The following is a 26,533-nucleotide window of genomic DNA, read 5'->3' on the forward strand; positions in this document are numbered from 1 at the left end:
GGGGGGGGGGGGGAGGGGGGGGGTGATATACATGCCGACTTGGGACCCCCGCTGGGATTCATCGGGATCTCGCGGAGTAACGGACGGCCTTTGACGCCGCACTCGCTTCTTTTTTTATCGGTCCAAAATGGCGAAAAAGCGAGACTAAAAACGAAATTACAGGCCGGAAAACGTCGTCTTTGTGAGTGTCGAACGGAGAAAAAGACCAAACGGATAAAAACCACGGAAGTTAACGGAGGTTTATTGTCAAAGGCGTGCAAGTCGTGCAATTTGATTCCATTTACCCCTGATTGAGGGTACAAAAGTTACGTGTTCATTATCTTCAGAAAGTGCAAGAAAGAAAAAAAAACACAAACGTGAACAAGATTCATTTTAAAATGATCCCTTTTATTATGTAAAGTGCAAAACAATACAATCAGAGCCTGGGAGGCGGGACTCTAATGGTGCACGACGCATTAAATCCATCTGAGGATTTTCTTTTATTTGCGCAGTAAAAATGTCTTCATTGTCTTGTTTGTCTTTTGAAAAGATAAATAAATATATAACTGATCATAATTACCCATGTTCTTGAACTCAACACGGCGTTACTGCCTCGGGGGAATAAACGGCCTCGCCGCTCTTTGTGACATCTGGATAGTCCACTACATTAACACTGCTACTCAACATCTGGATAGTCCACTACATTAAGACTGTTACTCAACATCTGGATAGTCCACTACACTATCACTGGGACTCAACATCTGGATAGTCCACTACATTAACACTGCTACTCAACATCTGGATAGTCCACTACATTAAGACTGTTACTCAACATCTGGATAGTCCACTACACTAACACTGTAACTCAACATCTGGATAGTCCACTACATTAACACGGTAACTCAACATCTGGATAGTCCACTACACTAACACTGTAACTCAACATCTGGATAGTCCACTACATTAACACGGTAACTCAACATCTGGATAGTCCACTACACTAACACTGTAACTCAACATCTGGATAACCCACTACATTCAGACTATTACTCAACATCTGGATAGTCCACGACATTAACACTGTTACTCAACATCTGGATAGTCCACTACACTTACACTGTTACTCAACATCTGGATAGTCCACTACATTAACACTGTAACTCAACATCTGGATAGTCCACTACACTAACACTGTTACTCAACATATGGATAGTCCACTACACTTACACTGTTACTCAACATCTGGATAGTCCACTACATTAACACTGTAACTCAACATCTGGATAGTCCACTACACTAACACTGTAACTCAACATCTGGATAGTCCACTACACTTACACTGTTACTCAACATCTGGATAGTCCACTACATTAACACTGTAACTCAACATCTGGATAGTCCACTACACTAACACTGTTACTCAACATATGGATAGTCCACTACATTAACACTGTAACTCAACATCTGGATAGTCCACTACACTAACACTGTAACTCAACATCTGGATAGTCCACTACATTAAAACTGTAACTAAACATCTGGATAGCCCACTACATTCAGACTATTACTAAACATCTGGATAGTCCACGACATTAACACTTTGTTAGTCAACATCTGGATAGTCCACTACATTAACACTGTGTTAGTCAACATCTGGATAGTCCACTACATTAAAACTGTTACTCAACATCTGGATAGTCCACAACATGAACACTGTTACTCAACATCTGGATAGTCCACTACATTAAGACTATTACTCAACATCTGGATAGTCCACTAAATTAACACTGTTACTCAACATCTGGATAGTCCACTACATTAGCACTACTACTCAACATCTGGATAGTCCACTACATTAACACTGTTACTCAACATCTGGATAACCCACTACATTAACACTGTTACTCAACATCTGGATAACCCACTACATGAACACTGTGTTACTCAACATCTGGATAGTCCACTACACTAACACTGTTACTCAACATCTGGATAGTCCACTACATGAACACTGTTACTCAACATCTGGATAGTCCACTACATGAACACTGTTACTCAACATCTGGATAGTCCACTACACTAACACTGTAACTCAACATCTGGATAACCCACTACATGAACACTGTAAATAAATAATGAAATAAAAAGGTAGAAAGGCCTTCAGGAGTCCAAAGTAATACCTCAAGTAGCAATGTCATTGATATGAATGCCGGTGAATGCTTCGCTCAGTACGGGGTAATCAGTGGTAACCGTGGCGACGCTTCCACAATCAAACAAGTCGTTTTCACAGCAGGTCGGTAACACCGCCGGGCGGACCGCTTTTACGTGACTGCATGACCCGGAAAGGGGGCGGGGCCACGATTTGAACTTGGGGATTTCTATAGTCTTAAACAACATCTTTATTTTGGGGGGGGGGGGGGGGCGGGGTGAATAGAACCAAGAGGCCTGAACAGTCTCATGGAGCCGGTGAACTCTGACCCGGGGGGCTTCGGTACCAGAGATCCGCTCCGCCGGTATGAAAGGGAACCGCCCCCTAAAAACGTGACGCTCCCCTTCCACGCTTCCCTTTGTGATATTTACAGTTCTACCATCCCACATCTACATATCTTGAACTTTCTAGGTCCGAGGGTCCCTTTATATGAAAATGATCACGTCCGCGGTCGAGAGAAGTCTGAACTCGTGGCATTTAAGTCACGGCGAACGCGAGGCATCACCAGAGGTGTATCTGCCCCATCGACTGGCTCGCTGAGTTACGACACGGGAACTCAAAGAAGGTCAAAAGGGTTTAAGCGTTCGCTTTGTGCTGCTGCAGAGTCCACCCAGGGAAGGGAGTCACACACACACACACACACACTGACATACATATATAAATACATATTTACATACATACACACATACTGACGTACATACATAGATACATACATATATACAGAGTCCACCGAGGAAAGGGAGTCATACATATTGACATACATACACACAAACATACATACTGACATACATATATGCATATATATATACACATACATATATACACATATATACATACATATATGCATATATATACACATACATACATATATACATATTATACACATATATACATACATATATACTAGTGCTGTGAAAAATAACGCGTTAACTCAGTTAATTAAATTACAGGATTAATTAGTTAGTTTTTTTAAACGCATTTAACGCATGCGCAGAATGAGCTTCCAATCCGTCTGTGCAAAGAAAAAGTCACTCGCAAACTGCATTTTCTTTCCAAAACCAAAATGAAGGTAAACTGTTTAAGTTTGTTTTTTTAAAGTATTTTGTCGACAGTCTGAATAATACGACTCGTCATGTTCCAATGTAAGATACAGAGAACATCAGTATTATAGTATAAAAGTTATATTTCCTTCAATATGAACACGTCTGAAAGCATACATTACACTGCATGCCCGTTATTGTATATTAATCTTGAACCTACGAATAGCTTACAGGAAGTTTCCATCTCATTAAACTCTATAAATACCTATATTCGTTTAAACTAATACGAGAACCCCGAATTAAATCTTCATAACGGTTTTAATATTTAAACAATAAAAAAATAATATTCCCGTCGACCACATTTGTCGATAATGTTGTCGAAATATTACAAAATTTCACGACAACACGGATGAAAAAAAGAAGGCATCCATCATAAACTCCGTGAAGGCGTGATTCATTGCATCCGACTGCATGGATCTAATCCACTGGGGTTCACATCCCGTGGAGTTCCAACGTGACGCCATCGCTCAGAGTCGGGATCCTGTGTGCAAGGAAATAAATAAAAAATTCCGATGGAGCCGGAATGAACACTTTGTTCACAGCGTCGCTTTTTAAAATTCTTCTTTGCACGTCAGCGGGGGAATGCTTCATGGCTGCCATCCAGTGCAAAGTCATTATCAATGATTTGCTTTCAGGGCTCATTATGAGGAGTATTTTGATGGGGGGGGGGGGAGGGGGGGGGTGATATACATGCCGACTTGGGACCCCCGCTGGGATTCATCGATCTCGCGGAGTAACGGACGGCCTTTGACGCCGCACTCGCTTCTTTTTTTATCGGTCCAAAATGGCGAAAAGCGAGACTAAAAACGAAATTACAGGCCGGAAAACGTCGTCTTTGTGAGTGTCGAACGGAGAAAAAGACCAAACGGATAAAAACCACGGAAGTTAACGGAGGTTTATTGTCAAAGGCGTGCAAGTCGTGCAATTTGATTCCATTTACCCCTGATTGAGGGTACAAAAGTTACGTGTTCATTATCTTCAGAAAGTGCAAGAAAGAAAAAACACAAACGTGAACAAGATTCATTTTAAAATGATCCCTTTTATTATGTAAAGTGCAAAACAATACAATCAGAGCCTGGGAGGCGGGACTCTAATGGTGCACGACGCATTAAATCCATCTGAGGATTTTCTTTTATTTGCGCAGTAAAATGTCTTCATTGTCTTGTTTGTCTTTTGAAAAGATAAATAAATATATAACTGATCATAATTACCCATGTTCTTGAACTCAACACGCGTTACTGCCTCGGGGGAATAAACGGCCTCGCCGCTCTTTGTGACATCTGGATAGTCCACTACATTAACACTGCTACTCAACATCTGGATAGTCCACTACATTAAGACTGTTACTCAACATCTGGATAGTCCACTACACTATCACTGGGACTCAACATCTGGATAGTCCACTACATTAACACTGCTACTCAACATCTGGATAGTCCACTACATTAAGACTGTTACTCAACATCTGGATAGTCCACTACACTAACACTGTAACTCAACATCTGGATAGTCCACTACATTAACACGGTAACTCAACATCTGGATAGTCCACTACACTAACACTGTAACTCAACATCTGGATAGTCCACTACATTAACACGGTAACTCAACATCTGGATAGTCCACTACACTAACACTGTAACTCAACATCTGGATAACCCACTACATTCAGACTATTACTCAACATCTGGATAGTCCACGACATTAACACTGTTACTCAACATCTGGATAGTCCACTACACTTACACTGTTACTCAACATCTGGATAGTCCACTACATTAACACTGTAACTCAACATCTGGATAGTCCACTACACTAACACTGTTACTCAACATATGGATAGTCCACTACACTTACACTGTTACTCAACATCTGGATAGTCCACTACATTAACACTGTAACTCAACATCTGGATAGTCCACTACACTAACACTGTAACTCAACATCTGGATAGTCCACTACACTTACACTGTTACTCAACATCTGGATAGTCCACTACATTAACACTGTAACTCAACATCTGGATAGTCCACTACACTAACACTGTTACTCAACATATGGATAGTCCACTACATTAACACTGTAACTCAACATCTGGATAGTCCACTACACTAACACTGTAACTCAACATCTGGATAGTCCACTACATTAAAACTGTAACTAAACATCTGGATAGCCCACTACATTCAGACTATTACTAAACATCTGGATAGTCCACGACATTAACACTTTGTTAGTCAACATCTGGATAGTCCACTACATTAACACTGTGTTAGTCAACATCTGGATAGTCCACTACATTAAAACTGTTACTCAACATCTGGATAGTCCACAACATGAACACTGTTACTCAACATCTGGATAGTCCACTACATTAAGACTATTACTCAACATCTGGATAGTCCACTAAATTAACACTGTTACTCAACATCTGGATAGTCCACTACATTAGCACTACTACTCAACATCTGGATAGTCCACTACATTAACACTGTTACTCAACATCTGGATAACCCACTACATTAACACTGTTACTCAACATCTGGATAACCCACTACATGAACACTGTGTTACTCAACATCTGGATAGTCCACTACACTAACACTGTTACTCAACATCTGGATAGTCCACTACATGAACACTGTTACTCAACATCTGGATAGTCCACTACATGAACACTGTTACTCAACATCTGGATAGTCCACTACACTAACACTGTAACTCAACATCTGGATAACCCACTACATGAACACTGTTACTCAACATCTGGATAGTCCACTACACTAACACTGTAACTCAACATCTGGATAACCCACTACATGAACATTGTTACTCAACATCTGGATAACCCACTACATTAACACTTACTCAACATCTGGATAACCCACTACATGAACACTGTTACTCAACATCTGGATAACCCACTACATGAACACTGTGTTACTCAACATCTGGATAGTCCACTACACTAACACTGTTACTCAACATCTGGATAGACCTCTGTACTCCATCAGAACTAACTTCACACGTGTGATTGCTGAGACGTGCATTGAGAGCCGAACCAAACTGGCGGGCGATGTCGTTCTCCTCTCGGTGAACAGACGAGGCGAAGAGCAGCCTGATCGATTGCGTTCGCCACGGCGGGGGGGGGGGGGGTGGCGGGGGGGCTCGGTGGAAGCGGGTCTGGTTGTGCAGGTGGAGATGACGGATTGGAAGTGCAGTAACACGTCGTGTTTTGGACATAATTACCGCATTTCTCTGACAATGCAATGCATCGCCGATGTTCTGCATGGTTGGTGCTGGTGGGGGAAAGAAAAGGTCTCTAGACATGATCACCCATCATTCACACACTGGAGGGTCTACGCCACTGGTTCCTGTTTTAACTGCGTGTGACCCCTAAAAAATGAAAACTACGGGGTTGCATTGGTCTACAAAAGGCTCAGCCTCTTAGAAAAGACCTCTCCCCCCCGATGGCGTGATGCTGCCTAACTGAGGATTTTTATGCCAGTGTTATGCTGTAAATCCAGGTTATTTAATGTGGAGTTTGGGATCCGTGGTTTATGCCCGACACCCCTTCACAGCCTGGGAGCTTCGGATAACAAGAAAATAAAAGCCTTAACTCTCACTCTTTGTGATAGGGATGGATCTATCTTTGTTTCAAAATAAAAGTCAGAGAAGGCAAGAGGAACTTAACATCTAACTCAAGATGAGGGAGTTTCTTTTCAAAATAAAATCCCTTCTATACTTGTTAACTTCTTGTTTTGAGCTTTATCTCCTCAAAAAGGCCCATTTACTACGTCATGAACTTGACGATGTTACGACGGGGGTGCTCTGTGGTCGTATATGTGGCCGTCTGTATACGACCAGCACTTCACTTCAGACCACGGCGATATCGATGTGAGTTCACAGTTGGTTTATTGCGAGATAAATGAATGAAGGGATGGAGGGACGATTATCGGCCAGAACGAGAAGGGTAGGAACGGTGCGATGGGAGACTGCTGGCGTCCGGTGGTTAGAGGGAACGGCGGGGGCGCGGGGGGGGCTCGTCGGTCGGACTTGTGGGGGGGGCTGTCTCTTCTGAAGCTGTGGTGTTCCCCGTTGTTCCTGTCGTCCCGTAGGAGAGAAATGGGAAGACTTGGACGGGGTCTGAAAGGAGTCGAAGAGGGAGTGAACGGGTCCGACGTACTCGGGTGATTGGCTGAGTACGGGGGCGTGGCCTTCGATCCCGAACTATGTTTATAGAACGCCATGTGATTGACATGTTGGTGACATTTTGTAAAAGTTTTTTGTGACTTTTTTGGGAAAATGTGTTTAAAAAAATTTAGAAAATTTGTTGACATTAATTTTATTTTTGTTGATTTTTTTTTAAAATGTGCGAGATATCTGTTCCTCCAGATGTGTGACGCTTTAAATTCCTGCAGTCAAGTGAACTCAACTTCTTGCTACACAACAGGATGTACTTGTGTTTTTTATACGCCGCGATCCGGATTCATCGACGGCCCACGAGATCAACGCGTGATCCGCCTACTTGTGAAACCGGGAAGTATAAATAACGATGATGGGGGTGGACTGGTCGGTACCAATTGACACATGAAAAAAAAAGAATCCGTTGAACTGAAAGTGTATATTCTTTTGCCCACCTACGCTCTCAATATAGTCTCACGACGCCAAGAAGGTTGGCAACCTTCTGCCGGCAGGAATTTAAAAGCCGTGTGGTTATATTACGCCCAGTTTTTTCAGAAGAGGTCAATATTTTGGGTCCTGTAAGTGGATATAGACGTGTGCGGCTCACACTGTGCTCTCAATACTAGTAGAAAACAACCCCGTAACATTTGATGGTGCACTGAGCATTGAATCTTAAACATTTTTAATGAGTTGGAAGCAAATTTGAGGATCGTCATATTCCTCCAGCGTGACAGCGCAAAGAAAATAAAAAACAAACGCAGACGTTCCTTAAAATTTGGAACCGCGAAAACATCGCTGCAGTTTGTTCTGACTCGTCTGTAAGACGTTCAGATGCGAGCGCTTTTATGTTCAGGTCCCAGCGACACATCATTGTGTCTTTTGGTCGCCATGGCGATATGCAAACACAGTATGTAACGTAAAAGAATGAACACAGCCTGAAACTATGTGAAGGAGCCTGGAGTGAAGATACAAAGGAGCAGCTTCTGGCTGTCAATCACACATCAAAGAAAACCTCCGTGTGAGAGAAAACATAAAAATACGCCAAATTTCCCAAATTTTAGTCGATCGTGAATTTATTAATTTTATTCAACGTTCTCTCGGTTTAAAGTGGACATTTTTCGAGAAAGAGAAGATTTGGGTAAATAAAACGTGAATATCTCAGAGAGAATCTCCCAAAGACTGAGATTATAAAGAGCACACTGTTACCATAGTAACAAAATGATGCTTTAGAAGAGGACTGTAAGCATCACTCGTAACATATCTGCTCACAATCACAAATTGTAGCTAATTATTTCTTAAGAGTTTGCTGGTTCCGGATAAACTGATGATAATGGATTGATTGACATTTTTAGAGTCTGTTAAATATATATATATATATATATATATTTGTAATTATATATTTATACATATATATTTATATATACACATATACAGGACTGTCTCAGAAAATTAGAATATTGTGATAAAGTTCTTTATTTTCTGTAATGCAATTAAAAAAACAAAAATGTCATGCATTCTGGATTCATTACAAATCAACTGAAATATTGCAAGCCTTTTATTCTTTTAATATTTAATATTTTTTAATTGCATTACAGAAAATAAAGAACTTTATCACAATATTCTAATTTTCTGAGACAGTCCTGTATATGTATTTATTTATATATATATTAATTAATATATATTTATATATACACATATATATTTATATTTATTTGTATATATATTTATATATATATTCCTCTACATGTTGGTCAAAAATTGGTCATTTTAATCAGAATAATGTGCAAGTTGGATCTCTAAGTATGATTCCTCTCACCCTCCGTAATTAGAAATTATAATTTTTTAACCTACAATGGCTCAATAAGCCCTTGGATAATTCTCATGCGGAGAGCATGCACTTTCATTTCATGACACCATGCTCATTGCTCAATGCGTATTGCTCATTGCTTCTTGCTCATTGCTCATTGGTCATTGATCGTTGATCATTTCCGCCACCAAAACCAGCTGTCATCTCCACAGCGGCGTTAACGTGGAGCATTGATTCTGACTCCTCGGAGATCTTCAATGAAGTGCACTGTTGGCTGATTCATACCCACCAACCAAATCGCTCCTTCCTTTCCCCAATACCGATATCCCCTGGTTTGTTAATTGTGAATATGGTGAAAAGCGGGACATCTTCAGATGATCAATGTGATTTATTTGCTCCTTAGTTTGGATTTATTCTGTCTCTGCACAAAGAGAAAGCAATTTATTTGGCATTCACTGTTTTTTTTCTTCTTCTGCGCTATTATTTAGAATAAATTAAATGCCTGTGGTGGAGAAAAAAAACACTTGTGGAGAAAAAAAACACTTGTGGAAATTGTTCTTTGCAATTCCAGGAATGCGAACATTTCTCACAGCCTTTTAAATATAGAGGCATTTAGTAATAAGAATATACACCAAGTTGCATGATTAGTTTTGCAGCGGCCGGGTTCAAATTGAAAGTTGAGGGTTTTAGAAGCCGTGATTATTATTATTATACCTGCAGTGAATCGGAGTGTTTTAAGGCTGCAAAAACTACAACTCAAAAACTGCAACTCGAAAACTGCAACTCAAAAACTGCAACTCAAAAACTACAACTCAAAAACTGCAACTCAAAAACTACAACTCAAAAACTGCAACTCAAAAACTGCAACTCAAAAACTGCAACTCAAAAACCACAACTCAAAAACTACAACTCAAAAACTGCAACTCAAAAACTGCAACTCAAAAACTACAACTCAAAAACTGCAACTCAAAAACTGCAACTCAAAAACTGCTACTCAAAAACTACAACTCAAAAACTGCAACTCAAAAACTGCAACTCAAAAACTACAACTCAAAAACTGCAACTCAAAAACTACAACTCAAAAACTGCAACTCAAAAACTACAACTCAAAAACTACAACTCAAAAACTGCAACTCAAAAACTACAACTCAAAAACTGCAACTCAAAAACTACAACTCAAAAACTGCAACTCAAAAACTACAACTCAAAAACTACAACTCAAAAACTGCAACTCAAAAACTGCAACTCAAAAACTACATCTCAAAAACTGCAACTCAAAAACTACAACTCAAAAACTGCAACTCAAAAACTACAACTCAAAAACTGCAACTCAAAAACTGCAACTCAAAAACTACATCTCAAAAACTCTGTTTTCTTGCATTTTCTTGCGTTTTCTGTCCTTGTTCGTTGATTTATCATCTGCTTATGAAAGATTCGACGTCAGGCTGAAGAACTTTGTGAACCGTTCCCGTTCAGTTTTTGTAATGTTGTGTTTTTTCTTCTATTTTCTTTTTAACCGCTAACCCGGAGCGGAGGGATTGCCAAAACCTAATTAGGACCTCGTTAAATCTCTGCGTGTGAGCCAACGTGAGGTCTTCCGCAATCATTCTGCACATAAAACCGGAAAACTAATCTAAGTAGTTTAGGAAGCAACAAAAAATGCTATTGATAGATATTTTCTAAATCCTGAAGTACCGTAATCCTGCCACAGGATTGTGCCTCTCATGAAATCCGAGTGGCGGTAGACCTGAAAGTACAACGTGTTGTGTTCAGTGTCTAACGGAAAAGGCGTGTTCCTTTTCGGGGAGCCGGCTTGTATTAAATCTGCATTTCCTTTCAACATTGCCAAAAAAAACAACAACAACAATGCAGTTACCATCCGTGAAAGTCAATATAAGCAAATCTTCTCTTATTTACAGGTAATATTTCCGCCCTCCAGAATTCGCCATATATTAGTGTCGCAGCCTGGGCTGGAACCAATTAGTTTTAAACCATGAAACTATTTTCCGACTATATCAGAAAGCACAAGTCTCTGGAGGGATCGTCACTGAGCAGCACTTCCTGTTCCTAAGTGTTCCCCCCCGATATAGAAACTAAAGCTATCGGGATGCTGTCACGCTCACATTTCCAATCTTCTCCAGTCATTTCCTGTGCAGCATATGTGACAACAGACTTTTTCCTCTTTTAACCATAAAAGATAAAAAAACATAAACCATCAAAATGATCCTGAAGTGGAAATGCATCCTTTTTTTGGGCGTTGCGGTACAATTTATAATAACGGTAGAAGGAACGCCACTGAATTAAGGATTCCCCAATATGTTACTTTATATCATAGCCCAAGTTCAATCAATATCTGGTAGCACAAGCTTCTCTGTCTGTCTCTCTCTCTCTCTCTCTCTCTCTCTCAAGATTCAAGAGATTCAAGATGTTTTATTTGTCACATACACACACAGGGTGTGCAGTGAAATGAAAGTGGCAATGCTCAGCAGGAATGTGCAAGGGCAACAAGTACACACTATTTACAATAAAAAACAACACAATATTTACAGTAAGTGTGTGTGTGTGTGTGTGCCTAAGAGGGGCAGTTGTGTGGGTCTATGTGGGCGTCCTGGTGAGGTCGGAGTTCACAGTCCTGATGGCCTGAGGAAAGAAACTCCGTCTCAGTCTCTCTGTTCTTGCAGCGTGACTACGGAGGCGCCTGCCTGACCGCAGCAGCTGAAACAGTCTGTTGTTGGGGTGGTGAGGATCCTTCATGATCCTGCCGGCTCTGGTTCTGCACCTCCTGGTGTACAAGTCCTGCAGGGTGGGGAGTGTGGTTCCAATAGTGCGTTCAGCCGAACGCACTACTCTCTGCAGAGCCTTCCTGTCCTGAGCGGAGCAGTTGCCAAACCAGGCTGTGATGCTTCCTGTCAGGACGCTCTCTACAGCTCCAGAGTAGAAGGACTGAAGGATCCTCTGGGAAACTTTAAATTTCCTCAGCTGCCTGAGGTGGTAGAGGCGCTGCCTTGCCTTTCTCACCAGAGTGTCTGTGTTCGTTGACCATGTCAGATCCTCGGTGATGTGGACTCCCAGGTATTTATACCGCTCACCCTCTCCACAGTAGTCCCGTTAATCCCCAGTGGTGAGTCCGCTCTCTGTTGTTGTACCCTCCTAAAGTCCACAATCAGCTCCTTAGTTTTGGTGACATTCATGATGAGGCTGTTGTCCTGGCACCAGAGTGACAGATCAGCAACTTCCTCCAGGTAGGCCTTCTCGTTGTCGGAGATCAGGCCCACCACCACTGTGTCATCCGCAAACTTGATGATGGTGTTGAGCTGAACCTGGCCACACAGTCATGTGTGTACAGGAGTACAGTAGGGGCTGAGGACGCAACCCTGGGGGATCCTGTGTTCAGGGTGAGGATTTGAGGTGTGTCTGCCCACCCTGACCACCTGTGGCCTGGCGGTCAGGAAGTCCAGGATCCAAGCACACAGGGGGTGTTCAGTCCCAGCTCAATCAGCTTGCCGGCCAGTCTGGAGGGACTATGGTGTTGAAAGCTGAACTATAATCAATGAACAGCAGTCTCACATAGCCCCCTCTGGCTGTCCAGATGAGAGAGTGTGGTGTGCAGTACCTGGGAGACAGCATCATCCGTGGATCTGTTTGGGCGATAAGCAAACTGCAGCGGGTCCATGGAGGAAGGGAGGAAGGCGCAGATGTAGTCCTTTATCAGCCTCTCAAAGCATTTCATGACCACCGAGGTGAGGGCCACCGGTCGGTAGTCATTCATACATGCTGGAGAAGCATTCTTGGGCACAGGGACAATAGTGGATCTCTTGAAGCAGGCGGGGACCACGGACTCAGCCAGGGAGAGGTTGAATATTGTGGTGAACACTGGAGCTAGCTGATTAGCACAGGTCTTCAGTACTCGCCCAGATATGCCATCTGGACCTGCAGCTTTCCTGGTGTTCACCCTCAACAGAGCCCTCCTCACACTGTGCTCGGTCACAGAGAGTGTGTGTTCATCCCCAGCGGTAGAACTCACCTCGGCTACGCTAACGGTGTTGTTGTTAGCCGGCGAGCTAGCGCTGTTGTTGCTAGCCTCAACTCAAAAACTACAACTCAAAAACTACAACTCAAAAACTGCAACTCAAAAACTGCAACTCAAAAACTACAACTCAAAAACTGCAACTCAAAAACTGCAACTCAAAAACTACAACTCAAAAACTACATCTCAAAAACTCTGTTTTCTTGCATTTTCTTGCGTTTTCTGTCCTTGTTCGTTGATTTATCATCTGCTTATGAAAGATTCGACGTCAGGCTGAAGAACTTTGTGAACCGTTCCCCGTTCAGTTTTTGTAATGTTGTGTTTTTTTTCTCTTCTATTTTCTTTTTTAACCGCTAACCCGGAGCGGAGGGATTGCCAAAACCTAATTAGGACCTCGTTAAATCTCTGCGTGTGTGAGCCAACGTGAGGTCTTCCGCAATCATTCTGCACATAAAACCCGGAAAACTAATCTAAGTAGTTTAGGGAAGCAACAAAAAAAATGCTATTGATAGATATTTTCTAAATCCTGAAGTACCGTAATCCTGCCACAGGATTGTGCCTCTCATGAAATCCGGAGTGGCCGGTAGACCTGAAAGTACAACGTGTTGTGTTCAGTGTCTAACGGAAAAGGCGTGTTCCTTTTCGGGGAGCCGGCTTGTATTAAATCTGCATTTCCTTTCAACATTGCCAAAAAAAACAACAACAACAATGCAGTTACCATCCGTGAAAGTCAATATAAGCAAATCTTCTCTTATTTACAGGTAATATTTCCGCCCTCCAGAATTCGCCATATATTAGTGTCGCAGCCTGGGCTGGAACCAATTAGTTTTAAACCATGAAACTATTTTCCGACTATATCAGAAAGCACAAGTCTCTGGAGGGATCGTCACTGAGCAGCACTTCCTGTTCCTAAGTGTTCCCCCCCGATATAGAAACTAAAGCTATCGGGATGCTGTCACGCTCACATTTCCAATCTTCTCCAGTCATTTCCTGTGCAGCATATGTGACAACAGACTCTTTTTTCCTCTTTTAACCATAAAAGATAAAAAAACATAAACCATCAAAATGATCCTGAAGTGGAAATGCATCCTTTTTTTGGGCGTTGCGGTACAATTTCTAATAACGGTAGAAGGAACGCCACTGAATTAAGGATTCCCCAATATGTTACTTTATATCATAGCCCAAGTTCAATCAATATCTGGTAGCACAAGCTTCTCTGTCTGTCTGTCTCTCTCTCTCTCTCTCTCTCTCTCTCTCTCTCTCTCTCTCTCTCTCTCTCTCTCTCTCTCAAAACCAGAAAATTGAGTTTCAAAGCTGGGATGAAACTCAGAAACAGGCGGCGGATGTATGCAGGCAATCATCTGGAAGATGAAGCAGTGTGTGTGTTCAATGCCCCCCCCCCCCCCCCCCAAAAAACTGAAATCCGCTCTCTAAAAGGGGGGGGGGGCAGTTCCTCAAGCAGGAAGCCATATAAATATAACACAGTTTTGCTCCAGCAGATTGCAAAATGTACTGCGGATGGACGCAGAGTTGCACACACACACTGATGCACACACAGAATTACTGCATATAATCTGTTGGTTCTCCTGGCGCAGGATGAGTAAAAAGTGAAAAGTAGAGGTCTGGGTTTCATTTTACAGTCGATTCAACAGCGTTTCACTGCCCTGGACTGAACTGTGTGCTGCAATATAATAATTCAAACCCTCGCACACACGCAGCCGAGAGACATCTAAAGACCGAGACTTCTCACTCCGGCTTCATCCTCCATGTCCAGACATCTGAGATGTGTGTGTTCTGTTCTTTCACCCAGTAAGAACTCTGAGGCTGAAGCGAGATGCCGCCTGACAGACCAGTTTTAGAGATAAATAGATAAATATATTGTTGCATTTTGCAAGCCACCAGAAAAAAAACCTCTGAATCTCATCGACCCGCAACTCCACAGTGAGAGTAAAGGGTGCTCCTCGGTGGCGTCCGGCTGTGACACTATCAAGTGGACAGTTTATTTTTAGTGCCTCAAGAATGATGAAAGCTGTGACCGCCGACATTTCTGCCACATGTTCACAAAATGACATTTCGGGGGTTTTTTCCTCGAGGTTTTTATGACAAAGTCCGGCAAAAAGAAACGAGAAACAATGTCAAGATATCAGAGAATAGTTTGAGGGTAAAAAAGGAGCCTCGTTTTAGAAAAGTAAAGCAGTACCTTGCAATGTGTGTTGTTTTTGTTCGTTCTTCTGATGGAACGTTTTGAAGCCGGGCTTATAGTAAACTGATGGTTTCATCTGATAACACAATTACGTAAAAATACACAAATAGTAAACTAATGGATTCATCTGATAACACAATTACATATAAATACACGTATAGTAAACTAATGGATTCATCTGATAACACAATCACATATAAATACACATATGGTTCTGATCATGCTCGGAATGTTGACAGTCTTTTCCTTCCCTGTAGATTCATTTCCATTTCTATGGAGTCTTTGGAGTCTTTTCCTTCAATATAGAGTATTGTCCTTCTTTATGGAGTCTGTTCTACTCTATGGAGTCTTTACCTTCTCTATGGAGTCCTTTCCATCTATATGGAGTCTTTGGAGTCTGTTCTACTCTTTGGAGTCTTTACCTTCTCTATGGAGTCCTTTCCATCTATATGGAGTCGTTGGAGTCTTTTCAATCTCTATGGAGACTGTTCCTTCTCCGTTGAGTCTTTGGAGTGTTTTCCTTCTATATTGAGTATTGTCCTTTATGGAGTCCTTTCCATCTCTATGGAGTCTTTGGAGTCCTTCCCTTCTCAATGGAGACTTTCCCTTCTCTATAGTCTTTTCCTTCTTTATGGAGACTTTTCCTACTCTTTTGAGTCTTTTCCTGCTCTATGGAGTCTTTTTCTTCTCTATGGAGTCGTGTCCTTATCTTTGGCTGTAAACTGTGAACCGGCTGGCTAGCTCCAACATGTTTCCGTGGTAACGAGGAGACTTCTGCGGCTGAAAGCGAGTCTCCTGCCGGCAAAGTCGTGGGAGACAATTCTCTTCTCATTGTGGTCCGATTAGAGACCTCCATCATTAGGGAAGTGGCCGTGGTTTCATCTCTAAGCCCCCCTGCCCACTGGTTCTCAGAATGTTTTCTAAACTACACAGTGGCTGGATTTTGATGTTTTGAAATTGAGACTGATTGAGACCAACTGAGAGCATAACGTCCAGCGGGCGCAGACTAATCATCATCAGTCAAAACTGTCATCATCAGTCAAAACTGATAGAGCTGTAGATGAAATATCAAAGTAAAAAAAAAAAAGAAGAAGAGACTTTGATCATCACTTCAATTCAGTTTTGTCATTTTTCATACGTTTACTGTTTTAGTGCGCTTCAATTAATCTCTCAGATAATAATTCACTTCCGGCACTGGAGGCTTAACTGTCATCCGTTATGATGCCGATGGTAATTGAGACCACTTCACATGGAATATTTAAACTTTTTTCCGACCATCGATAGAGTTCATCTAATCTCTTTTCTTTAAATTGCCGAAGCCTCGTCGAGCATCTCCACGACTCCACGGAGTTTGTATGTCTTGTGTCCTTTTTTTTAAACAATTTAAAATACATTTTTTTTACAAGACAAAAGACAATACATCGACACAACACCTAGAGGACGCAGTGCGGATGACAAAACAGTGGACAAACATCATAAAATCCAGAGTATTTATGAGAAAAAATGTGTGCGAGATGCTTATGTGTGTGTGTGTGTGAGAGCTTTTCTTTTCTTTTTTAAATTTTATTTAAAGAAACAAAATACATACGTGGAATTTAATTGGTTTTCAGGCAAGAGAAAATAAAAAAATAAAAGAATGAAGATGAAGTAACAAATCAATAAGATGATTGGTGTCATGTTTGTAAAAACATAGTGAATGAGGACCAGATGCAGTGCTTTATTTTGAAGTCCCCGTCTCTCGCGTCCTCTGTTTCCCTGCACTTCCTGTCCCTGTGATTGTTGCCCTGTCCCTGATTGTTTCCACCTGTGGTTAGTAATGGGAAGGCGCAGGTGATTGGACACAGGTGGAAAAAATCAGGAAAAGGGCAGACAATCACATAGACAGGAAGTGGAGGGCAACAGACACGGGGACTTCAAAATAAAACAGTAAACAAGAGATAAAAACTCCAGATCCTGACCACGGCGGCCTTCCCCACTCGTGTAAATCCGTGTGAAAGATGTCTGAGGGTTATGTCATATTTAATAAACTTATCCACAGCCAACGCTTTGCTAATGCCAGTCTTGTCTATTAAATGTGTTGGACAGCTCCATAAGTGCTGAAGCGCCCCGTCACTGATTCTTTTCCAGGAAAGTGAGTTTAAGGGTGAATTTAATTTTATAATTTTATTCTCTTGCGTGGAGGTGAAGCCGGCGAGCCTGTCGGAGAGCACGGACCGAGGGTGTAATTGAGTACGGTGTGCGTGGAGTCTGCTCATTAAAGGACGACGGAGCGTGTCAAGTAGACACGGATGTGCTATTAATATATTATATGAATGCATTCCTAATTTTTCAAAAGGTCAGTGAGGTTGAGTGCTTCATTTAAATCACAATAATTTCACTCGTGAATATTTCAAGCACCTTTCCTCCCAATTAATCATGACGTATAATCACAATCTGAATGAAAAAAATGTAAAACAAATTAGTAAATAAGACAAACGCATTCCTCCGGTAGATATCGATTCACAATTATATTAGGTAATAGAAAATATCTCTCCTCTGGCAGTGATGATTACTGTGTCTGTTAATATTAGTACAGATCATAATATGTGTGCAGACACAAAATCCTTTAAAAGTCTCTCGAGCTGTTAAAGCCAACTGACGGTCGTGGTCGCTTCACACTTCCTCGTTTCCTTGTTTCCTCTCTCCTCGCATCCCTGGCGGGAAAGACTAAGACACGAGGAAAAAGGACGCGAGTGAAGGAAAACGTGGGCGCACCCAGGAGACGTGGGAGGTGTCTCTGCGTCCGGCGCTCTGGTGTTAACGCTCACCGGAGAATCCATTCACGAAACAATGGACCTGTTACATAAGTCTTCACAATAGAGCGACCCATTATTATTATTATTATTATTATTATTATTCAGAAGCAACGGCTCAAACATGAGTCACTACAATCTCGGTCAAATATATATATATATGTAAATATATGTGTGTATGTATATATATGTATATATATATATATATATATATATATATATATATATGACCGAGATTGTAGTGACTCATGTTTGAGCCGTTGCTTCTGAATAATAATAATAATAATAATGTATATCTATATGTATATATGCATACATGTATATATATATATATATATATATATGTATATTTTGTTTACTATGCTTCTATAATAATTGCTTAAAGCTTGAATAGAAGAGACTGAAACCCCCACACATTTGGTTTACTCCAGTCTTTCAGGGTCCATCTGTGGGAAGGAGACTTTTTTATTAGGTTATGAGCAAACATCCGACATCACTCCCGTTCCACTGCGACCAAACAAAGTGAACGAGACATTTGGTCCCATGCTGTTTATCACACCAATTTCTACAAAGCCCCCCCCAAAAAAGGAAGTGTGGCAATCTCAAATTCAGATTGCTGCCTCCAGGCTGAACAAACAGGCAGCGAGAGAGAGAGAGAGAGAGAGAGAGAGAGAGAGAGAGAGAGAGCTCGGTGAATAATAAGTATATGAAATAAACATATTACGGAGGAGCCGTGAGATTCCGGTGAGGCGTTGGCTCCACCAGCTTCAGTTCCGTTGGAGTGACATCATAATGATGCACTTCCTGTGATGAAGCGCTTCTGTATTTTGGTGTTTGGTTATCTGTGGCTTTCATCGAGCGTACACAGCGGGTCTCTGGGCACAGTGCCGTCTGCCCTTTTAATCGACACGTATAATGAAATAATGAAGTTGTATTTTTGGGGGGTGGAATTGAGATGCCGGAGCTATTAAAGCGGCGATGAGACGGAAACATTCTTGTCTTTCTGTCATTACAAAGCAGCTCATTGACCTTTTTCAAGCTGACGTGTTGAGGCAACAGCTCTGCCTTTGTCCCGCCCCCCTGGCAGGGTTCATCTACATGTTGACCAATGGGTTTCTAGGACTTTTCCAGGACTTTAAACCAAATATCCATGACCAATCATTTGGGAAATCTCGGTGTCTACATGAGTAAATACCTTAAATGACACAAATTAATGATGAAAAGAATACATATTCATATAAATGTTTTATTCTTGTGTAAATGACCATATGAATATAACAAATGTCCAGGACTTTTTCCTAATTTTTTGGAAATTTAAATTTTTGTAAGGACTTTTCCAGGTCAGGAAATAACCCGTTTAAAATAACTTTTACAGGTCTTCCATGAACGTGGTCTTTGACCAATGATTAAAACAATAAATATTAATATAAATGTTTTATTCTTGTGTAAATGACCATATGAATATAACAAATGTCCAGGACTTTTTTCCTAATTTTTTGGAAATTACATTTTTTTTTAAAGACTTTTCCAGGTCAGGAAATAACCCGTTTAAAATAACTTTCCCAGGTCTTCCATGAACGTGGTCTTTGACCAATTCCATTTACACTGTAAAAAGAGAGAGATCCCCCCCTCCACTTGGTCAGGGTTGAAAAAGAAAAAAAATTGGCAACTCCACCTGCACTAAAACTTTTTGATGATATATCGCTCTTTTTACAGCGAAAATTTAAGTGGTCAAAGACATACATTATGCAGTACGGCCAAGTTAATTGTGCATTCCTACAGGGTGTTAGTGTAAAAGAAAACGTCCTCTTGACTCGGGCTCTGCCTCGGCTCCTCACGCTGCCACCGTCCACCGAGCTCCAAGAAAAAAATCGTCTGTTGTGGCTTTTTTCATAACTCATGCTGAAAAACAGACAAACAAACCCAAACTGAAATTACAGCCTCCCCGGCGGAGGCGCGAATAGATAGGAGCGCTCCATCTTTTGTGTGATTTGTAGTCACATTGTGACTCCCACAACACTCGTGCATCAGTAACCAAAGCTCCGTGGCCGACTGAGAGATGGAGACAGATCTTGATTTTTCCCCTAAATAAGAAGTATGAGCGATGTGATCCCAAAAAAAAGAAAAAGTTGTCTTATTTTCAGGTCAGCAGAATGACAGCGTGGCGGGAATGATGCGTTACGACATATGGTGCTCGGTGTGTCCACATTTACATAATGCGCTGTGACAGAGGATCTCATTTTCGCGCTCGACTTTGTCCCGGGGCTAAACTACGTCACGGTTTATTTTTTATTTTTATGACAGCTGCCAGTTCTGCATGTCCTCCTCGTACGGTGGTCCTCCTGTAGGCGCAACGGTGAGGAGTTGATAGTCGGACAGCTTTTGCGTCACTGCATCTCTAAAAAACAACTGCCGGTCCTGCACACCGGGGTGCACACGGCACGCTGTACATGTGTGGGAGTGAGAATTTAATTACAGAAAGTATTGAATGTGAGAAACAGAGACTGTTGGAACTGAATGTAGCTTTTTGGCCGCCTGCCAAATTATAGTATAATATACAGGGACCAAAAATGTTTGGCAATCCATGACATATTTGAGCTATTAATAATAATAATAAGAATATATCTCATTTATTTTGCGCTTTTCAAGGAACTCAAAGAAATTTTACATCACATAATTAAAACATCAACAAATCTATCCAATAAAAATAACTAAAATGTCAATAAAGACAATAAGAAGGCAGAGCACACAATCACTAATTAAAAGCAGTTCTGAACAGGTGGGTTTTGATATGAGATTTGAAAATGATCCGGACCCAAAAAAACAAAACAAAACAAATATTATTTAACTGCATGACTGTCAATGCGATCAGCTTGTTCCGTGACAAGGAGGGGGAAGTGTGCAGGTTTATCGGCTTAGGAGTAGGTAGCACGGGCCAACTGGTGGATGCCCCCCCCCCCCCCCCCGTGGTCCTCAGCCAACTCATCACCTAATAACATCGAGCTGTCTCCCTAACATCGAGCAGCTAAATCTATCATCAAGATCACCGCCGCATAATAGCCGAGTGTGTTAGCTTCACCTAAATTTAATTAATGTGCCATTTATAATCCAAAAACGGCTATAATGTGACATCGGATTTTCAGAAAAAAATGAAAAGATGAAAACAAACAGGTCTCGCCGGAAAAGTGCCGACTGGGCCGGACTCTGAAGGAAGTAGAAAGACCGACTTCCCAAACTTTATTATTAAAAACAATCTGTTAAAAAAAAAGAAAAAGGGAAGGAACCAGTTGGTCTTTGTGAATTATTCCCAAATCTGCACTGGTTGCATTGCTCATCTGATTGGTCGTGTGCGTTTGTGTGTCAGTGAGTGAGTGTACCTCACGGCTTCCTCGCTTTTAGGATTCCGAACGGTGTGTTTGGCTCACGGCTAACGAAACTCTGCTGAGTACCTCTCGGCTATCGCTTAACAGCCAGAGACATGGTGTGTTTGGCTCACGGCTAACGAAACTCTGCTGAGTACCTCTCGGCTATCGCTCTGCAGCCAGAGACACGGTGTGTTTGGCTCACGGCTAACGAAACTCTGCTGAGTACCTCTCGGCTATCGCTTAACAGCCAGAGACATGGTGTGTTTGGCTCACGGCTAACGAAACTCTGCTGAGTACCTCTCGGCTATCGCTTAACAGCCAGAGACACGGTGTGTTTGGCTCACGGCTAACGAAACTCTGCTGAGTACCTCTCGGCTATCGCTCTGCAGCCAGAGACATGGTGTGTTTGGCTCACGGCTAACGAAACTCTGCTGAGTACCTCTCGGCTATCGCTCTGCAACCAGAGACACGGTGTGTTTGGCTCACGGCTAACGAAACTAACGGTGCGAACTCTGCTGAGTACCTCTTGGCTATCGCTCAACAGCCAGAGACAGATTTAGGGGAAACAGTTTGCATGCTTGGGTTTGGCTAACAGCTAACAGGACCGTACACACACACTGCTGAGTCCCTCGCCGCCACTCACCAGCTTGCAGTTGACTTTTCACCTTTGAAAATGAAGGCCTGCGTACGTCGCTGCACGGTTGTGCGCTTGAATGAAGTACGTCTCGCAACGCATTACAACCAAGACGGGGCGAGTTAAATATTGTTTTCTTTCAGTTTTTACCTTTAAAGACAGCTTGCAGATTTCAGTTTTTAAACACTATATCTTAATTTAACCATATTGTTATTCCTTTGTTGTGGTCATTTTATATTAAATTACAATTTTGTTCTCCAATTTTGGTTACAACGAAAGCATCTGTCTCAAACAAATGATCTTGGCTCATGTTATTGTCATTTTAATGAGGTTCAGTGTTTGTTCCACTCCTCAATCATTCGGGGATGTTGACGGAGTCGTACTTTGGAGTATGTGTATCGCCCGATCCATAAGTCATCTCCCATCACGATCTGACAAATGTCCGCCTTCCACATCGCAAACACTGTGACATGGTTGTCTGGTCCATTCGTCCTCCACTCAGGAGATTACTGCCTTTTGTAAAAGCCCCCCCCCCCCCCCCCCCCCGGCATCCACCACCATGCTGTTTCAAAGTCTGTTTGATCACACTCAGCCCGAGCACTGTAATCCGGAAACACATGTGAGAAAGAAGTCGCTGCTGCATTAATTTGTTCATCTATTGTCATGTACTGTACTGCACAAGAAGAGCGACGGACAACCTCCTCTGCACGGGCCGTGCTTCGTTTTGGTGTTTGTGTTTAAGCTTCCTTGAATTAAAAGCCGGTCGATGAATATTCATCGCTCTCGCTCGAGTTCTGCCAGATGCGTTTGAAGAATAGACCCTCGACTGGAGGTAATTGGCTCATTGATAGAATCATTAGGCATGTTAAATGTGTTGTTGAGTCAATGAAAAGTGTGAATAAATCCCCACTGCTCGCTAGATGAGGATGCATTTATTTCTTTAGATACAACGGATGTGGAACAAGCTTAGTCAGATAACAGCGGCGGTGATTTCCTGTCAATGTCCACTGTTGTGGGATCACTTTTTGGCTTTCTGAGCAATCAGAGTCATTGCGCAACACATTTTAAGGCTCCATGATGCATTTTTTTTTCATTCGGTTAACACTCACATTTTGATAGAATGGTGAATAATCTATTATTTCTAAATGTCTTGTTCATATAACATTTCATCTCTGCCAATTAATTTACCATTTTAATACAATGGTGAATAATATATTATTTCTGAACGTCTAGTTAACATCACATTGCATCTTTGCTAATTCATTTACCATTTACTTTCATTCTTCAACACTGTTTCAGTTTTTTTTTTTTTCATTTACCTACGTCAAATGCATGAAAAAGATGAAAAAAGAAAATATTCAAGAATTTATGGGATCACATGTATTGATATAGCGTGGGTGAATTAATTTTTGCATGTGCTCCATCTTTTATGTGGCATATTCTAAGCGGCAGCTGAAATATGCTGCAATCTTTAGACTCGCCGCAGTACAAACCAATAAAACAATGTGCACATATGTAGGCCCTTATTTATCATATGACGTGGATTGTTACATACATTATGATGTATGTTGCCGTTTGTTCTGTCCTCAGGTTAGTTCTCTTTTTACCACATTTTCTTTTTTACACAGTAGAAGCATATCTGAGGCAGCCAATCTCATTTTAAATCACAGCTGTAATGACTATCCACCTCGAATGACCTTCCCTTAACAGCAGATGCTGGAGATTGTCCAATTTCAGTTCTTTCAGAGCGAAGTGAAGCTTTCGTCACGGTTGATCGTGTTGCTTTATTGGGTCATCTTGAGATCTGGATGGGTACTTTGGGTTAAGCATTAAGTTTCTTTCGGACCATTCTTGGTAACAGATCATTGTCAATTAACAAGGGAAAATCCTTCCCTTCGAATGCTGTAATTGCCCTCAGCTCCCATTCGCTTCAGTCCTTTACATGCTCCCTCTTGGCTGTGTCGTTGGCTGGCATCCTTTTGAATATACAGCACTGCATTGTACTCAAACTCAATTTAAACAGAAAGATCTCGGTATTGTGGCCTCTTGCACCAAAACTGCACAGTAGATTTTTTTATTTAAACACGGGTATTCAAGTCCTTGTAGAATCTGAAATTAGGAAATATTGTATATTTGCAAAAAGGAGAAAGAAATAAAAGAGATTTTTGCTTTATATTTCATCATCTGGTATTCAGAGTTCTGATGTTTTCCGTTGCACCCATCTGTCCGTCCGGTCCACTCTGTTGGATCTTGGATCACAGGGAGGGAAAGTCTTTGAGTTTGGTAGAAATGTCCACGGGCATTCGCTGATTGACTGATATAATGGTGGTAATCAAAAAGGTCGAGGTCCCTTTCTTGTGAACGCCATATCGTCGGATCGTCATGAGCGAATTACTTCGAATTCGACACAACCGTCCACTAGGACTCGAGGTTGATCTGATACGAATTTGGTGGTAAATGTTCACTGTGACATCACAGCACACGTTTTGGGCCATAACTCAGGAATTCATCTTACAAAAAGGACAATTTCACATCGATGATGGATTACGTTTTTTGTTTGTTTTTCATGCCAAAACAACCACAGTGAATTAAATTGATGTAAAGTCCAAAATCACTGGTTGGCTGAGGCATCCAACCGCGAGGTTGTAATTATTTTAATCGGTAGCTGCACCCCTATAGCATTGGTTTTGTCGTTGTTTATGCATTTGTCTTGCCCTGTCTGTGTGAGGGCACCCCCTTTCCATAATAATCTTCTCAGGGACCGAGCACTACCTCTGGCAGCGAGAACGGTTTTGCAAATCCACTGGAGGATAAAAAATGAATGTGTGGTGTCTCTTGCACCGTCTAAAAAATATACACAGAATTATAGACAAAAAGGATGGCACCAAACAACGAGACCTTTTGGCCCTTACTTTGGCATCTTTCCACTGGCTGCCAGTCAAAGGATGTTAAAGCTTCACTGATCGTGTTTAAAGTTCAGTGGGGGGGGCTTGCCCTTAGCTGCAATGCTGACCTTTTAGTTGCCAAGTGCACTTTCAGATCCTCAGACAGGGCACTTCTGACTGCTCCCGAAGTCTAGTTTGAAAAATCGAGAGCCAACCAAGCACTTTCTCAACAGCTAAGTGCCCTTGCTGGAGAAACAGAAGACTAGTGAGTCGAGAGGACTTCTTTTTATGAAGCAGCAAAGATCTGAAGGGAACATGGAGTGCAGAACACACACCAATAGCGTCACCTCTTTCTACTCCTCTTTTTCAGAACAAGAGCTTGAAAACCAAACTGCTTTCGGGACACAAGCGTTGTGATGCCTACGCTGAAGAGGTAAGGATTTCCAATTAGTACCCACTGTTTAATCACATGCATAATTACTTCTCAGCTCCAGCCACGATATTGCTCAGTGCTCGTGAAATAGGTGCGATTCTTTGTTAAAATATAGCTGATTTGTGTAGTTCCCTTATGAGTAATCGACGTTAACGACATACAAATTGTTGTCTTGGTCTCTTCTTCCTTTTGGATCATTAATTTAACTGTGATGAGGAAACCCTTTCACAAAAAGGTTCACTAAAGTCTCTTCCTGTGGCACACAAACTAACCCACAAATATGGTTGCATTTGGCTGTCCAGGGAATCATGGAACAACTTGTCTCTGACTGTGAACTCTTAGATGGCCGTACGGAGCAATATCAGGAACTCAGGTTGTCGAGAGTGCTGCTTCGAGTACATTTTGTCATATTTTGCCGTCACCTACTTTCCCCTCTCTTACTACTTCGGCTCTGTCAGCCGGTTGTTGCGGTCGCCGGCGTCCACCAGGTTCCCATATGTGAAGCCTTGAGCTGAGATTTGAACTGCTGCCTTTTGCTTTCTCGCTGACCAATGCCGTAATTTAGCCACGCAGCACCTCACAAGGCAGCGGGTCCTGCGGGCGTCGTGATGACATGCCCAAGTTAGTGCAGCAGCTGCTGTGTAATCGTGGGCTCAATAGTTGTGCGGTTGTGCGGTTGGCGATTCCAAAAGCATTTTTTTAATCCAGGCGAAAGTACGAGGAATATTTTCAGATTCATCAACACTGAGCAGTGTGGCGACGCAGACCGGTTGCTTCCTTGTTGTTTAGATGGAGATGTGTCGATACAAAGACCGTGGGCTGGACCTCCCCTAAGGCCGATGAGGCTAGGTCAACACCTTGTGAAAATATTCACAAGGTGTTCACCTAGGTTTTTGAACAACAATGAGTTTTAG

At 41.8% G+C, this 26,533-nt stretch overlaps 1 protein-coding gene across 1 annotated transcript in view; it reads left to right on the forward strand.

The window, feature by feature from the left end:
- Positions 1-26,533, forward strand: part of luzp2 (leucine zipper protein 2) — a 197,776-nt gene that overhangs the window by 112,697 nt on the left and 58,546 nt on the right. Inside the window, exon 6 of the mRNA XM_056413689.1 lies at positions 25,557-25,619. Coding sequence (XP_056269664.1) covers positions 25,557-25,619 — 63 coding nt within the window. The remainder of the gene's footprint in view (positions 1-25,556; positions 25,620-26,533) is intronic.

Source organism: Pseudoliparis swirei, chromosome 4 (assembly GCF_029220125.1).
Source record: "Pseudoliparis swirei isolate HS2019 ecotype Mariana Trench chromosome 4, NWPU_hadal_v1, whole genome shotgun sequence".
NCBI classification, from domain to species: Eukaryota; Metazoa; Chordata; class Actinopteri; order Perciformes; family Liparidae; genus Pseudoliparis; species Pseudoliparis swirei.